Raw genomic sequence first — 18,272 nt, forward strand, 5'->3', positions numbered from 1 at the left:
CTGTACATGGTGAATTTGTACTTGAATATTGCTTAACTGGGATAGGAGCATTCTTTTGATGCATATCTTATATATAAATGTCTACGTGTGGAAGTGGGTTTGTGTGTCTGCCCGGAAGGGAGAGGTGGAGTCTGGGAAAGGGCTCTACCTCCGAGGAAACAGAAAACTCACTTAGCCACTAGTAACACAAGCGAGAACTGCACGTCAGCAAAACAAAACCTCTGCAGAGTCACTTAATTAGCAGCTAATACAGAAGTGAGGCAAGCACATCGGTAAAACGGTATCCCTTTTACTTTTCATCCGGCCGCTAATACACAAGCGAGGCGAGCATGCCAGAAAAAGGAAACCTCTGAAGAAAGACAGTTGCTTAGCTGTTAATGCACAAACGATGTGAGCACGTTGGCAACACAAAACCTCCTAGGAGAGAGAGGCTCAAAGTAGTTGCTTCCAATTACCTAACATCCCTATATTTCAGTTTTTTTTCTGACGATTTCAATACTTTCTAGGACCCCATGTCTTTTATAGCACGGGCTTATACAGCTAGTATATTATAATTCTCTCCTTGATGATATACCCAGAGCTTAGCTTTAGTAAGATAGCATAGGAAAACAAACATATGAAAATGGTTCTACAAGAAAGTATGCATGCTTTTGACATTAGAACATTAGAACAATCTAGAAGAGAACAGGCCATTCACCCCAACAAAGTTCGCCAGTGGTATCCGCTTATATTTTCTAATATAACATCAAGTCGAGTTTTGGGGGTCCATGAAAGTCTCACTGTCTACCACACTACTTGGTAGCTTATTCCATGTGTCTGCGGTTCTCTGTGTGAAGAAAAACTTTCTAAAGTTAATGCGAAATTTGCCTTTAACAAGTTTCCAACTGTGTCCCCGTGTTCTTGATGAACTCATTTTAAAATAACAGACTCGATCCACTCTACTAATTCCCTTCATAATTTTAAGCACTTCAGTCATTTCTCCTCTTAATCTTCTTTTGCTTAAACTTTAAATGCATCCCCAGTAGCCCTGGAATCAGCCTAGTCGCACTTCTCTGGACCTTTTCTAGCGCTGCTATGTCCTTTTTGTAGCCTGGAGACCAAAACTGCACACAGTACTCAAGATGAGGCCTCACCAGTGCATTATAAAGGTTGAGAATAACCTCCTTGGACTTGTACTCCACACATCGTGCTATATATCCTAACATTCTGTTAGCCTTCTTTATGGCTTCTGAACACTATCTGGCATATGTGGGTCCTATCATTGAATTTGTTGCTGTTATTCTTGGTTTCAGCTCTCAGTGGCTTTGAATTTTAAAAAGTGTCAGGAGGATAATAAATGCTCATTAAAATACACCAAGCTGTAACAGTGCAATCTATCTGTAGCTATGTCTGATGATGCCAAGGAATGTCTTAGGTGACATGCTGCAGGCCACCATATATAATAAGTCTATTAAACTGTATGTTTCAAGTGATAATCGTTTTACGTGGCGAAGGGTGTAGGGAGCACAGAAACAGACTAGGACTATATTGATAAGTCTATCCCAGTCTGCCATCTGTGGAGCCAAACGTTTTCCAGGAGACTAGGACACTCCTTCAAGTATAGCACTATATTTCTCTAAAAATGAAATGTGCCATATCTGTCTTCTGTTACAGTATATTGTCACCCTCCTATATTACATAACGTTAGGGAATTTAGTCCTTCACAGGGCCTTATCATATGAAATTGGTGGTTACCCCTAGACCCCAACCCCTACATACGGTAGTTTTATTTGAATTTATTGTTATGGCTTCTCTGACAGCTAAGTTACACTTCATTATGTGGAGTGCAGCACCTCGCTGAGACAGGTTGCGTCCCATTAGTGCTGCCCATGGTAGAGTTCTTTCACATTTGCTTGTGGGGGCTGTGATCCCCGAAAGGAGTTTATTTAGATGAATCTGTTAGCTGGAATTGTGGCTTTTTGCAGCATTTTATTAAATGGGGGCGTAGCCCCTCACAGGGATGCTCAATGTTTTTAGAGGTCACAAGGATGCGCATCAGCTGTTGCCGCATGTCCACCAGCTCATTTGCTGTCTGCAGACACTGAGGCTTCATTACGCTTAATAGGAAAACAATAGCATTTTATGGGCAATAAAATTGTGAAGATACAGAGCTGAGGTAAAAACCAAATGGCTGTAATCTAATGCCCGTGGGATCGGCTTATCATAACGCCAGCCCTGAGGCCTTCCTCTGTATTAGTATAATTGAAATAGTTACGATAGCGTAATAATGTTATAATAAGTGTCTGAGTGCCATCCAGAGTCCTGCTGTCTCCTTATGATAGCAATAAACTATAAATAAAATGGATTGCTTGAGGGACGTTTCTGTTCATGTGAGCTGGATCATTTACTCGCTATGAATTGCCTACATCCTAGTGGTAAAATCTGAAGGGAGGGTTTTTGTGCCCGCTTGTCTGTTTCAGGAAAGTGGAGCTTTGGGGCCATACCATAGGTGTGTAACAGAGGGAGTGGGGCTCAGTTCTGCAGGTTGAGGGGCTGCTGGGTGTCATAATGCTGTTTACCATGGCACAAGATGCCACTTGTGAGCCTGTGTCAGAGTGCTGTATACTTACGGCAGTACTGTTGACAGAGTTAGAATGGACTACATAAGTACAAGAGTGCCACTTTCAGAGTGTCAGTAGGCAGTGGCACTACTTCCAGTGGGCGAATGGACTGCATAGCCACAGATGCCAGAACACTAGTAGCCACCGTGACATTGGACTGAATAGCCATGGCAGCATCACAGTGTCAATACTAATATTATGTACAACCTCATTTGTAGGGCAGTCTTTAGAACTATTTAGTGGCCAGAGTCCAAAGAGAGAATCATTTTAACAGGGATAAACACATATGGTATTGCTTGCATTGAACTATTTTTCTGTCTAATATAATGAAAACTGGTGCTTTCTCAGACACTTTGAACTCATTAAAAGGCAGCATCTCGTGAAAGGCTGTCACTCAGAAGCTAATCACGGTCAGGTTCTTCAGTGCCTAGTGAGGGCCCAAGGGTGCAGCAGAAAAAGTCTTGTATGCATTAGGCAAAGAAATGACTTTTGACTTTTAAACAGCCTAATTAATCAGAGTCATACAAAGAACTGAAAACAAAAATACACTAAAAGAGTCAAGAATAAAGCCACTGAAAATGAGATTCAGAACAAGTTTAAGCTACAACTGAGAGCTGAAAGGCCAATATTAATGTACCAGTGAGAAGAGTCGTCTTTCGCTTTCTCCTAGTTATTCCTCAGCTAATTCAGGTGGCATTCATTTCTCTGAATTTTTCCCACTGGAAGGAAGGGTTTACAATAAATTTCATGCAGAGAAACTTTATACCAGTTCCTTAAAATGTGAACACTGTCATTATATTTGAATATAACATGAAAACAGCATTGATGAGTGCAGGCCATCTACCCCAACAAAGCTTGCCAGTCCTCTGTATCTATTTTCTCCAAATCTTAATTAAGTCAAGTTCGGAAGGTCCCTAAAGTACACACTTTCTCCTCTCATCATCTATATTTCTTACCAGCCCAATCCCACTCTCCATCTCAGTTTCATTTTTACACGTCTAAAATATTTAATTTCCCAGATTCAGATATGGTACAGTGGAGTGGCTATTCTCTATTTTACCAAGAAATAGAAACTTGCAATATAAATTAAGAAGGAATGTGACATGGTAGATAATGGAAGGAAAGCTGTGTGATATTAAGAAGTAGAAAAAGCAAACATAACCTGATTCCAGTTACCCGTGGAACATTCAAAGGTATTTTCAAGGGCTTTTTGCCCCGGTTTGAATAATTCAGTCTGTGTTTGGGATGGCTTCCTTTGAGAGTTCAGTTTTTCTGTATAATTCGAAAGAGTGCTTGGGGAGGCTTGCTGTTTGTTGCCTTATAATTCACATATGTATACATTCACTGGGTCCCATCTACATTGTTTTCTGCCAAGCGCTCTACAGTTTTCCATCAGATAAAGTCATCCGAATGGATGAAATAATAAATATTACACCACTTTCATGTGGAGCATATTCATAGACACCCTTAAGTCATTCATTCAGTTTCTTTCTCTAGTTCTCTTTCTCCCCGGCTATGTTTCATTTCTGCTTCACATTCTCTCATTCATCCCACCGCCCTCTTCACATCTATCTCTCTATCCGTATTTCTTAATCTCCGTCTCTCCATCTCGGCCTGTCAATACATGTCTTTCTTCTCATGCCATCTCCCCCACTCTCTCTCTCTCTCTCTCTCTCTCGTTCTCTCACTATCTCTCTCTCCCATTCTCCGTTTTCTATTCTCCCAAATACAAAAAGAGATAACTCATGGCTTTGTGAGCAGAAGCACATTAACTAATGTCTCACAGCTTAGTGAAGAAAAAAATTGGTCCTATTTATCAAGTAGTGACTTGAAGTGAAAAAGCGGGTCTTCACAGACCAGCCTTAGAAGCAGAGCATCTGTATTCCTTGTGAACAGAGGCAGGTTAACAGAGCTGCAAAAACCAGGCTTGCTAGAATAACAAGCACTTAGAAAATATACTTTTCAAACCGAGCAAATCAGAAAATTGCAACTCCTGATATGGATGAAAATCTGTGAACAAGCTAAGGCTTCCCCACTTCAGTTTTCTACTGCCATTCATTTGTCATTTGTTGATACTCTACATGTTTCACACTCGTGATTTTAATTACTTTTGAAATACATTGCATTGGCTTTGCTTTAAAAAAAGAAATATACTAATGACATCATGTGCATCCTGGTAAAGCTTCTGCATTTTAAGTGACACACTTCTGTAATGGTGAACCTCCCTTTTGGACACTTCGTTCTTTTGACTGCCCCTGCCATCCAAAGGACTGCTCGTGGTGTCAGGAATGTCCCTTTGTCTCTGTGGCTTTTTTTTTTTTTATAGAATGAAAAACTGAAAAATAAAGCGGAATCTCTTCTTGGTTTTTACTCTGCCAACTCTGGAGAGCTGTGATTTAACTGCTAGAGTGCTCCTTGCATTCATTTTCCAAGGCACTCGGCTATCAAGCTGACTTAATTTGCAGCTGAGTAAGAAAGGAATCCAGAAGGGAAACAACAATCTATTTCATCTGCAGTACTGCCAACAGAGTGCCGCAGAAACCTTCGATCCCCCAAGGAGCCACTGTGAACAGCATGCTAGTAGCCCCCGTTTTGTGTGAAACTGCTCTGACAGAGTGCTTGACTTTGCTCGCTTTCAATGGGGAGAACACAAGCCTGTCAAACTGTGCTTCAGGCAGTCAGGTTATTCCTACCTGTTTGGGAGCAAACACTTTATGAAGCGACTGCTCTTCCTAGAGCTCCGTGGCGGCTCTCCGAGTGCTGGCTGGCAGTCAGGCGCTGAGATGCTGTCTGCGAGAAGCCATTCTTCATGGCTCCCATTAGGGAAGCGCTAGGGCTAATTTATCATCCTGTGAAACTAATGATTGCTACCATACATCCCACCCTGCAACAGCTATGTGAGGACAGAGATGAGGCAGCAGAACATATTTCAGCTAATTTGTCTTCGTTCGTGTAGACTGACTGCTACAGCCTTCACTTGCACCCTGAGGTCACGTCCCTTTACATCAGCTAGTTCTCAAAACACCAGAAGCAGTGTTGGGAAATTACAGGAAACAAAGGTGTCCCTCACAGTGAGAGGCTTGCCTAGTACTTCTTAGACAAATCATAAAAACTGATTAAGAAGTGCAGCACCGTCTCAAGTAGCGATCCAAAGATCTCACCCTAATGACAGATATGAGACTGTTGAACTGACCCTCAGGCAAAACCACATTTCTTGGTTGTTAAAGGCAGGCTATCCTACTAAATATCCATTGCCTTTCAAAGCATACAGACCCTCCAAGACAGATTCAGCACTGTGAAACAAGGACCCCTAAAGAGATATCCTCCACCTGTCAGATAAATTCTGAGCTTTCATAGAGAACCCTTTAATGTATGAGGGAAATTTCCGCTAACACTTCATAATGTGAGGTGTAACTTCACATTTTAAAAAAGAACCCAGGATACCTATAGACATCTTTTGTACAAATTCAGGTTGCATAAATAATTGCTTTGCATCATTCCAGATGCACCAAAATAAAATTTTCACCATAATTATTTGTAGGCTGTTACAGTAAGTAAAAACACCTAGCCTTACAGAAATGCACATACTCTAGTAGAGATCCGGTCCCTTATGGAAGAAAAGGAATCGGGGAGATTTCCAGCATCTCAGGTAAAACCATTTGTGTCACCTACAAGGTATCTTCAGATATTCAGCGAAAGCCACACACAAATACTTCTAATTGAGTCTTGAGCACATCACAGAGTGCATTTTAATATATTAAAGAGACAAATGAGTAGTCAAAATGCTAATCTACCCCTTGGATATATCAACATTACCTTGGATGAAAACCTTTACACAGAGTGAGACACTGACATGCATGCTTCCTCATTGAAATCCATGGGCATTTAGTGGTGCCCCTCAAGTAATTCCAGAGGCATAACAAGGAATCTTTTAATATATCTGAAATCTTAAAGTAAAAGTTAAAAAGCTATCAAAGGAAACCATCTGAGAAATGTAGGTGCTCCTAGCACTGGTAAAACTCAATCTAGATTAAAGAGCCCCTAAGCAGCTCCTCCAAAGTGGCACAGATCTAAATGAAAAGGTTAAACCTGCAAGGAAGATACACCATTAGGAAACCAATATGGCAAAGACCCACAATTTGCATTGGCAAGCATATTTTCCTGAAACTGTGAGAGATTCTGAAAAAGATTTGTTGCCTTCTCCACCTAGAATCAACAAGTTGGTATATTGGACATTTTCACAAATGCTACACTTTATATTCCCAGTGTGACAAAAATCATTAAACTTAAATCATCACTTAAATATGTAAATCAAACCAGAAAGTCTGGCTAACTCCGGGGGAGTTCCATTTGCCAAAGCAGAATGGTTCAGAGACGCTTACTGTATCAATATGGTAAAGTGCAAACACTAAAAAGACATTGTAGTATTAATTTCTAGGGACAATTTGCTGAAATAACTTTAAATCCATTGAATACATCTGGTCAACAGAAGACTGCTCTGTAACTGAAAGACATGCCATTTTCTTACCCGCTTAATCCAGACCAGGGGCGTGCTTGGCTGGAGACTATCCCAGATAGCACAAGGCACAAGGCAGGAGCAAACTCTGGACAGGGCACCAGTCCTTTGCAAGACAAACACACCAAACACACACTAGGGCCAATTTAGTGTCACCACTCCACCTAACCTGCATGTCTTTGGACGTTGGGAGGAAACTGGAGCAGACAAAAGGAGAACATGCAGACTCCACGCAGGGAGGACCCAGAAGGCAAATCCTAGTCTCCTTCCTGCAAAGCAGCTGCACTACCACCTCACAACCCTGTAACTGAAAGTATTATTGTAAATGTAAAAAAAAAATATGTTAGCCAACATGGACACAAATCATCTTAGTGATAGACTGCAGCAATATTTCAGGCTTCAGCAGTGCTTATTCTTTTAGCATCAGCAGGACGTGGTGATCTGCATTGATTTGTAATTTGCCTTTTGTCTTGTTGTCTTGTAAAATTCCCAGTGAAAGTTGCTATAAATGAACATTGGTTTCTACCCCAAATATGTGCAGTAGGAGTAAGACTGTATGACTGAAAACTGTAATTCTCATTATGTCTTCTCTTTCTCTGTCTCTGAGCAGCATACATTTTGAGCTGTGGATTTCCTCAGAGGCCAGCATATGGAGATGTTTCTGTCACTAGTCTTCACCCTGGTGGAGAGGCCTATTTTTACTGCCATTCAGGTTACCAGCTGCAGGGGGCATCCTCACTCATGTGTCTGAATGCAACTACCCCCTTCTGGAATGGAAAGGGGCCACAGTGTTTAGGCAAGTAATTTTCATCATTTCATATACCCTTAAGATATCACTAGCTAAAGACGGCTGTACTCATTTGTGATTAACTCCTCTCCAATCCTTTATATACCCGTAGGGCCTAAAGCAAGCCCACTTATTTTTTATCAGTGCAACTTCTTCAGTGCGGTCAGTTGGTGTTACTGTGTCTTTTCCACTGCATACTCTTATACTTCTGTTCATGATTTTGGTGATCCATACAGTCTTGTCAGTGCACACAGAGATATCCTAGGCTGAAGAATGGCCAAATGACCTTATAGCTCATTGTGGTGCTCAATAGTGCATGTGGTGATCTACATCCTCATATCAGATCCACACGAGCTACAGTATGTAATGCACAGCGATCTTCTATACACTGTTATAGACGCCCAGGGACATTGCTCCGCCGGGACGCCGGAAGAAGCAGGGGACCGGAAATGGGACAATACTTTCCCTGGAGTGCAGGAGGGCTGCATCTCTGGAATGTATGGGAGTCACCGCCAGGGGGAGCCTGGACGTTGTTGGAACCCTGGATGGCAGCACTTCCGCCACAAACAGGAAGTGCTGCCAGAAGAAATCCCAGGGACACCCGGAGTGCTTCTGGGTGCTCTTCTGACACACTGGGAAGTATCGTCAGATGGAGCACCTGGAGCCCATCCAGGTCATTATAAAAGGGGCCGCATCCCTCAAGAAGGAGCCGGAGTTGGGAGGGAGTGTGACAGAGCTGCTGGGTGGAGAGGAGGATTGAGATATTGTTATGGATTTATTGTTCATGGTGGTGGAGGTGCTTTGGGGCACTTTATTGAAGAAAATAATTAAAAATCAACTTTTGGGTGATTTTACCCTGTGTACTGCGTACTGTCTGTTGGGAATAAAGATGCGCATTAGCGCCACCAAGCATCCACGTATTTACAACAGTAACAGTGCCGCATGAGAACAGACTACACATGACGACCACTTGAATAGTAACAGGCCCGTGTTGTACATTGTGTTCATCCATATAGTAACACCCATGTAAAGTCAGTGGTGTTTGTGGCAATGCCTGGAATTAACAGACTCACATGAGCTCAAGGCTACACAGACCAGTCTGTCATATAATGGTGTACTTGAGGTGTTGAACATAGTGGTCTTCCTTATAATAACAGATCTATGTGCGATTAGCACTACACACAATGATGTTGTGACATATCCATATGATAGTGCTGTAGATAGTTTTCCCCGTATTAACAGATTTGATGAATTGAATTTCTCTTTTTGGTTTTTTGATATTGACTGGATTTTTTGCTTTTCTTTTTATTTTTCTCTGAGTAGCTGTCTGTGGTGGCTTTATCAGAAATGCCACAGTGGGCCGCATCATCTCCCCTGGCTTTCCAAGTAATTACAGCAATAACCTAACCTGCCACTGGGTGATTGAGGCCCCTGAAGGCCAGAGACTACATCTGCACTTTGAGAAGGTTGCTCTGGCCGAGGATGATGACAGGTACCTCTGTAGGATGTTTCTTATGCTGATGATTCTCCTCCTGTGTCTCTCTGTCTTTCTCATTTTCTGTATGTGTGTGTGTGTGCACATATGTTCTATTCCTTTACAGACTTTTAATCAAAAATGGCAACAACATTGATTCACCTCCAGTGTATGACTCGTACGAAGTGGAATATCTTCCAATTGAAGGAATCGTCAGTGGGTCAAGGTGGTTCTTCATTGAACTGACAACTGATAGCACGGGTGCTTCAACAGGTGTGGCGCTGCGCTATGAAGGTAAGATTTTGAAATGTTACTAGTCTATCTGGTATCTACAATAGAATCATCACCACAGCCTCCATGAAAGTGAATGTGTTCTCCTCTTAGCCAGTTGGGCCACCATTGCTAACAATTGCCACTACACACTTGATGGCACAACTATAGAACATCATCCCCTTCACTACAACAACAACAGCATTTATTTATATAGAACATTTTCATACAAATGATGTAGCTCAAAGTGCTTTACAAGATGATGAAAGAAATGTTTATAAAACATAGAAATACAAAAATAAGGTTAGGCAATATTAAATAACAAAGAATAATGTAAGGTCTGATGGCCAGGAGGGCAGAAAAAACAAAACAAATCTCCAGAGGGTTGGATAAAAATCTGCAGGGGTTCCGAGGCCACCACTAGGCATTCTACCAAACATGAATGCTCTCAATCAGTCTTCATGGTTTTCAGGCTTCACGTGGAAGAATTATATGATGATGGTCATGTGGACATCTAGCCTTCAATCCATCAATGTGGGGACAGCACGGTGCCTTGATCAGGTGGTGGTAGCGCAGATCACTACTGACGACACCATTGCATGTCTGAAAACTTTAGTAATGGCAGCACAACACAGCAGACCACATTGCTGGTGTCATACTTGTACAGCAGACAGGATTGCTTACCAAGGCTCTGTTCACTTAACACCACTGCTACAGACAGCATTGCCAATCTTGTAGCATTTCTGGAGGGAACACCATGTAAATGAGAGGATGGTTGATTACACCCTTGCACAAATTATAGTAAGGTTGAAGACACTCCTGCACACCTGACTGCATTGCAGGTGACACTACTATGTACCAGACAGCACTGCTGGTGAAACCATTTCACAACTGACAACATTACTGTGCCTAATGGCACTGCAGGTAATACCAGTATGGGTCAGGCACTATGGTTGGTTAAACTGCTTTGTACCTGGAAACGTACCTGATGACATCATTGTGAATCTAACACTGTGCAGCTTGCACAATTATTTACTTCACAACACTGCCAAAGAGACCACTTCACACCTGGCAAGATTCCTGCTTAAACCATTCTGTATTTAAAAGCCCTGCAGTTAGTACCACTGCATACCTGTCAGCAATTTTGATTGGGCCACCTGACACCTGGCAACATCCACCCATCCATTATCCAACCCGCTATATCCTAACTACAGGGTCACGAGGGTCTGCTGGAGCCAATGCCAGCCCACCGCAGGGCACACACATACACACCAAACATACACTAGGGACAATTTAGGATTGCCAATGCGTCTAACCTGCATGTCTTTGGACTGTGGGAGGAAACTGGAGCACCTGGAGGAAACCCACGCAGACACGGGGAGAACCTGGGTCTCCTAACTGTGAAGCAGCAGCGCTACTCACTGCACCACCAACCGGCAACATTCCTGATGACATTATTTTATACCCGAGACAGTGCAGGTAGCACAAATCCATATTTCACAGCATTGTGGATGAGACCACTTCACACTTGGCAGCTATCTTGGAAACACTTCTTTGGACCTGACATCACAGACTGGTGACACTATGGCATATCTCACTGCATTTCTGATGACACCACTTCATGTCTGCATTATGGCATTACTGAATTGGTACATTCTGTAAGTCAAGTCAAGTCAAGTTGGGGAGCATGCACTGGTACAGTGTGTTGCCGCACCCACTACACAACAAAACAACTCAGGAACCCGGTTGGCTACCCTCCAGGCAAACACGCAGTTCAGTCCCACCCTCCAGAAATGACCCTCACTCTGCCGGAGCCAGGTGTTATGTGGGCGACCCCTTGGCCTGGTCTGGCCACTCGGGTCCCCAACAATGGGGATCTTACGAGCCGGATCACCCTTGGGAAAATGTGCCACATGGCCGTAGTGCCGAAACTGACGCTCCATCACAATGCAGGTAATGTGCCTCATTCAGGACTCCATGAGCAACTGCTCCTTTTACACAAAGTCAAATCAACGGTACCCAAGGATTTTCCGGAGAGACACAGTACCAAAGGAGTCCAGTCTTCGTCTCAGGTCACTGGATAACGTCCATGTCTCGCAACCATATAGCAAGACAGGAAGCACCAGGACTCTAAAGACTTGGACCTTCATCATTTTGCATAGATATCAGGAGCGCCACACACCCCTTTCCAGTGACCTCATGGCCCCCCCATGCTCTCCCAATCCGTCTACTGACTACATAGGAAGAGTCACCAGAGACATGAATGTCGCTACCAAGGTAAGTAAACCACTCGACAAGGTCGACACTCTTTCCATAGACAGACACACTGCTGATGGCTGTGCCTAAGAGGTCATTAAAGGCCTGGATGTTGTTTTTTATCCAAGACATTTGCAAGCCCAGACACTCAGACTCCTTGCTCAGTCTCTCGAGTGCCCCGATCAGAGCCTCCATTGACTCCGCGAAGATCACAGCATCGACAGCAAAGTCAAGATCCGTAAATCTTTCTTCATCAACAGATGCCACATAGCCACTGGACCCCATGACCTTGCCCAATCGACAAAGGCTGCAAAGAAACTCTGCCGATATTCTCGTGTGCGCTCCATGAGAACCCTCAGTGCCAGGATGCAGTCGATGGTAGACTTCTTAGACGTTAAACCAGACTGTTCCGGTCGCTGGTAGGTGAGCAAGTGATCACGAATCCTATTGAGGACAACCCTAGCAAGGACCTTACCCAGCACTGAGAGTAGTGTTATCCCCCTGTAGTTGCTGCAATCCAGGCAATCACCCTTCCCTTTCCAGATAGGGACGACAAGTTCCATTTTCCAGTCAGTTGGGATGATACCAGTCTCCCAAATGGAAGCAAAGATTGCTTGCAATGCCGGGAGGACAGCCTTACCACTAGCCCGGAGAAGTTCACCCCGGATACCACAGATCCCTGCAGCCTTTCCTCCCATCAGCTGGTTCACCACCTGTGCAATCTCAGTGAGACTGGGTGGTTCACAGCTAATTGGAGGATCAGCCTCAAGTAGCATCTGTAAATGCTACTATATAAAATAAAAATTGACTGTTGTACTATTGACACCACTGCGGCAGACACAATGTCAAGCCTTGTGCCACTGCTGCAGACTGAATACTTTTGGTAAAGCGCAGTCCATCTCAAAAACAACAAAGGGCACAACATGATAAAGTAGCTGGCTAACTAAAACAAAATTGGCTGGAATTGCTAACATAGTTCTAAACATCTGATAAACCACATGGTTGTACAGCCTGTAACATAAGCACTGACCAAATGAGTGGCATTCAGCACAGCAGTCCAATTATCTGGCAGCATTGTGTTACAACTGACAGCACTTAAACATCTTGTATCAAACCTGTATATCTAACAGAACATATTGGTATCTACTTGTGTATCAGCCTCACAAATCTGGTTTCACAGACGCACAATTAACAGTCGCTCTAGGTTCCTTTATCAGTGCCAAATCGTGCAGCATTTTGCCTGTTAAACACCATGAACTGCACTCTTGCCTTTTGGCAGAGTACCCAGTTTGCGGCCATCCTTGTCTTTGCTGATCTGAGTGCTTGGGCCGTCTTTTCTTCTTTTTGAAGCTGTCCTTGGACCGGCTCGACATGATGAATTATGCAACTTTTCTTTTGTGTGGCAAGCTGAGATTGACAGCTACTGCAAAATGAGCCACCGACAAGTCCCTACAGCTCAGTCCCAAGGCTCTTGTACCTGAGAAGATTTCTAGGAGTTCACCTCAGGCAGTTCTCCTGCTTTGTCAATGAGATCGGAGACAAAGCCGCAGGACATATTCCTTTGAAGATTAGCCCACATCTGTTTGTTGCTAGGCAAGTGGAATTTCAAAAAAGTAAAATATTGCCTATTTGCATGCAAAAGCATTGCCTGTTCTGATGATACACATCGTTCTGCTTCTTCTCACCTCTGGATACATCTTCTGTCTGCCAGCTTGCTTTCTGCCTGGGGTCAAACCTGGGGACATTTGAGAGAAAGGAACAAGCAAGCACAGCTCTTGAGACTGCATAGACTATTTAGGTTGGTTTTTTTTTGTGTGTCAAATAAGTAAACAGCAGTTACTGAAGATGATCCAGCCCGAGTCAGCAATTCTAGCACAGCACATTCATATGATATATAGTGATGTTTGTGGAACCACCCTCTGTGCAGTCAGTGGCTGGCTTTGGTAAACACAAAAGTCAATATGCACATTACACTGAACAAGTACACACCAAGTGATCATGGCCAATATGTAAAGCACTCAGTCATTTTACCACATTATTGTTTTTTTCTACCGAAAACGACTTATAATAATCAACATTCATTACTTAACCAATGACCTAAGTGTTTGGTTGGTAATCTAAGTGCTAGTCCAGTATAATACAGCAACTAATTTATGTACAGTAAGGCCTTGTTCACACGGGCGTTAGGTTTTTGGATAAACGAACTTGCTCTGAACGTCCTAGACGTTTATGTTGCATTTTGTGGTGGCGATCGATTGACTTCTACACCGGCGTTCGTTTGTCTCTGTCTAACGCCAGCCTGCAGCCCAAATTGTAGTTTGTGTGTTAACCTGTGGAGGCAGTGTCGGGAACTGGATATGAAAGCCCTTGTCGTTTTATTTGAGGTGCCTCCTTTCAATATGGACCATTTTGCTATGTTAGATATTAATCTTCTTGTTTTAAAAATACTCGTAATACAGCGACGTAGGGAGAGAAAAATCGCCGCTGCTACTGGGTTCATCCTCTGACTGCACAATGTCGGGTTAAAGGAAGTTTTTGTGCTTTATGAAGAAATGCGAAAATTTCCGCGCAAGTTTTTTAATTACTGTCGGATGTCGGTTTCCACTTTTGATTGTCTGCTGCAGCTGGTGCAATGCCACATTGCACGCCGATCAACCAATATGCGACTTGGTGTTAGCCCCGAAGAGAGACTACTTGTCACTTTGAGGTAAGGAAACAGTAGTCGAGTGTGCGCTTACACCGGTGTTATGCACTGAAATGCCCCTCAGCCCCCTGCCATGGATTGCCCCCTACATAATCGTTATCAAATATTATATTAGAACATAAATTAATAGGTTCATGGTTTACAAATTACATGAGACAATAAAATAAAATAAGCAATATGAAAATATATATGTTGTACATGACAACATAAAAATATTAATATTTTTTCATATACAACATGTAAACTTATATATATCCGGTCCTCCGGAGCGTAAAATAAACGCGCAGAAAACGAACTAGAAGCGGTTTCCTTGCGTTCGTTGGGTTTTGAACGCCAAGAAAAAGCTCCATGCAACGTTTTTTTGATGCCGTATAAACGCGCAGCCGGACAAACGCACGTCACCAAAGCCCGTGTGAACACTCTCATTGACTCCTACGTGTAAAAAAAACTCGGCGCTTGATCCGCGCTCACCGGACGCTACGAACGCAAAAAAAAACGCTCGATTTTAACGCCCGTGTGAACAAGGCCTAACAGTGAATATAAAACTGATGCAGTATAAATAACTGGGTAGCACTTAAATGGTACTAAGAATGTATATGTAATCTTGCTTTAGATCAACTGTATGGCAGTAATTGTTATGGACCTTGAACTCATACAGTACTAATCAGTCATCTGGGTCAGCTAGTCCATATTTCCTCCTTACAAGTATCCACTACTTAGGTAAACTTCATTACACACTAGTGACTGATTGTGCCTACAAGAGAGTCATTTTAGTGGTGAACTTGTATACGCCATTGTATATATAGAGTACACTCAGTAATGAACCTAACATTGCATTTAGTAAATGCATTAGGTACATGATAACACTGCCTAAAATCAACACACAGCAATAAAGAGTTTCCTGAGATCACAGATGCGTTGAGGGTTCTCATGGAATGCAAACGAGAATATCGGCAGAGTTTCTTTGCAGCCTTTGTCAATTTTCGCACTCAGTGGATCGAGCTGCCCTGTGAGACATTCTGAGGATTTGTGGCATCTCCTCAAGGTTGCTGGATATCATGGCCGGCCTGTATACTGGTACTGTGTGTGCTGTGCAGAGTGGAGGCAGGACCTCTGTGTTTTTCCCAGTTGATTCTGGGGTTCGTCAGGGGTGTGTTCTTGCTCCTACTCTGTTCAATGCTTGTATGGCCTGGGTGTTGGGCAAGGTCGTGGGGTCCAGCGGCTGTGGGGCATCTGTTGGTGAAGAAAGGTTCACTGATCTTGACTGAGGATGCTGCGATCTTCGCGGAGTCAATGGAGGCTCTAATCGGGGCACTCGAGAAACTGAGCAAGAAGTCTAAGTGTCTGGGCTTGCGAGTGTCCTGGATTAAAAACCAAGATCCAGTCCCTTAATTACCCCTTGGGTACAGCCGTCAAAAGTGTGTCTGTTTGCAGAGAGAGTGTCGAACTTGATGAGAGGTTTACTTATCTTGGCAGTGACATTCATGTCTCTGGTGACTCTTCATATGAAGTCAATAGATGGATTTGGAGAGCATGGGGGGGGGTCATGAGGTCGCTGGATAGGGGTGTGTGGTGCTCCTGATATCTATGCAAAAGGATGAAGGTCCAAGTCTTTAGAGTCCTGGTGCTTCCTGTCTTGCTATATGGTTGCAAGACATGGATGCTATCCAGTGACCTGAGATGAAGACTGGACTCCTTTGGTACTGTGTCTCTCCGGAAAATCCTTGGGTACCGTTGGTTTGACTTTGTGTCGAATGAGAGGTTGCTCATGGAGTCCCAAATGAGGCACATTACCTGCATTGTGAGGGGAGCGTCAGTTTCGGCACTACAGCCATGTGTTGCGTTTCCCCGAGAGTGATCTGGCTCAAAGGATCCTCATTTTTGGGGATCCAAGTGGCCAGACTACGCCAAGGGGTCGCCCACATAACACCTGGCTCCGGCAGATAGAGGGTCATTTCCAGAGGGTGGGACTCGACCGCGTATCTGCCTGGGGGGTTCCAACCCGGGATCCCGAGTTGTTTCATTGTGTAGTGGGTGCGGCAACGCACTGTATCAGTGCATGCTCCCCAAGTTGACTTGACTTGACAGATGCATTAGCAACAGGCAAGTTGTATGTTTTGTGTCAAATTGGGTTCTAAATTTATCAACCCTTCTGTCCTGTTTCAGATGTGCATGTGGCACAAATTCTTAACTACTCCTCCACTTTCCTGTCTATATAAAGTGTTTTTTATCAAATTCACACTTGTGCACACATTGAGACTGACAAAGTGTTCTTGTAAATAACATCATATGTCTTATATGACAGGTGTGTTATGTAGTCTGATAAAGTAGTTGTGGATATTCTTCTTCTTTCGGCTGCTCACATTAGGGGTTGCCAAGGCAGATCATCTTTTTCCATATCTTTTTGTCCTCTACATCTTGCCCTGTTACACCCACCACCATCATATCCTGTCTCTCCACATCCAAAAACCTTCTCTTAGGCCTTCCTCTTTTTCTCTGGCAGCTCTATCCTTAACATCCTTTTCCCAATATACTCAGTATCACTCCTCAGCCCAAACCAACGCCTCTCTGACTTTGTCTTCTAACCGTTCAACTTGAGCTGACCCTCTAATGTACTCATTTCTAATCCTGTCCATCCTCATCACACCCAATGCAAATCTTAGCATCTTTAACTCTGCCACCTCCAGCTCTGTCTCCTGCTTTCTGGTCAGTGCCACCGTCTCCAACCCATATAACATAGCTGGTCTCACTACCGTCCTGTAGACCTTCCCTTTCACTCTTGCTGATAACACAATTGTGGATATTAATACCAGAGTTGTGGATATTAATACCAGAAACTCATTTAGGCAGTCATAGGTGATGACTTTGCTGCATAATGTGCAGCATTAATGAACTGTTCTATCTATCTATCTATCTATCTATCTATCTATCTATCTATCTATCTATCTATCTATCTATCTATCTATCTATCTATCTATCTATCTATCTATCTATCTATCTATCTATCTATCGCATATAACACTTCATTACCTAGCTAACTGTTTATCTGACTTTCTGTATCGCAATGGGGGAGCACAGAAAATACACTAAAAAACTTCTTTTCAATAAACACCAAGTAGTGTTAATAACATGAATCAACAAAACCGAACAATATAAGAAACATTTAGCTGTCCATCTAAGGCCTAACTGCAGGTCAAGTTTCTTGTCTGTCACTGAATGTAGCTTACCTGCTTACTGCACAAGACTGTTATTTCAGCAACAACATGTATTTTTATAGTACATGTAAATACAAAACATGAAGCTCAACGTGCTGTGCAAAAAATAAAAGAAATTGTATGACAATTACCAAGTTAAAAAAATAACATATTAAAATGGAAGAATACTTAACTGTATAAAGTGTAAATTAAATTACCATTGACTATTGTGAGTTTTTAAGTCTGTTAGTTATAAAGGCAAATTTCCCAGTTGCCTTACACCTTCTCGTGTACACACTCTCTTTGCAACTTTTGTCCTGCCACAGAATGCTTCCTTTACCTTTGTACAGTAACTGGCTTTGGAATATGGCCTATATGGATCTTCTCAAATTCCTAGTATTGCACCAGTATACATCATCCAGTCACCTTTGGTGCAGCAATCAGTGGTCTTGCTATAAGCCTGTTCTTACA

At 42.9% G+C, this 18,272-nt stretch overlaps 1 protein-coding gene across 4 annotated transcripts in view; it reads left to right on the plus strand.

Moving 5' to 3' along the window:
• sez6b (seizure related 6 homolog b) overlaps positions 1 to 18,272 on the plus strand; it is a 618,004-nt gene that overhangs the window by 463,116 nt on the left and 136,616 nt on the right. For all 4 annotated transcript variants that reach the window (XM_039756704.1, XM_039756707.1, XM_039756705.1 and 1 more), the window contains exons 5-7: positions 7,727 to 7,912; positions 9,227 to 9,395; positions 9,505 to 9,671. In XM_039756704.1, the coding sequence (XP_039612638.1) occupies positions 7,727 to 7,912; positions 9,227 to 9,395; positions 9,505 to 9,671 (522 nt within the window). The remainder of the gene's footprint in view (positions 1 to 7,726; positions 7,913 to 9,226; positions 9,396 to 9,504; positions 9,672 to 18,272) is intronic.

Source organism: Polypterus senegalus, chromosome 6 (genome assembly GCF_016835505.1).
Source record: "Polypterus senegalus isolate Bchr_013 chromosome 6, ASM1683550v1, whole genome shotgun sequence".
In the NCBI taxonomy this organism is placed as follows: domain Eukaryota; kingdom Metazoa; phylum Chordata; class Cladistia; order Polypteriformes; family Polypteridae; genus Polypterus; species Polypterus senegalus.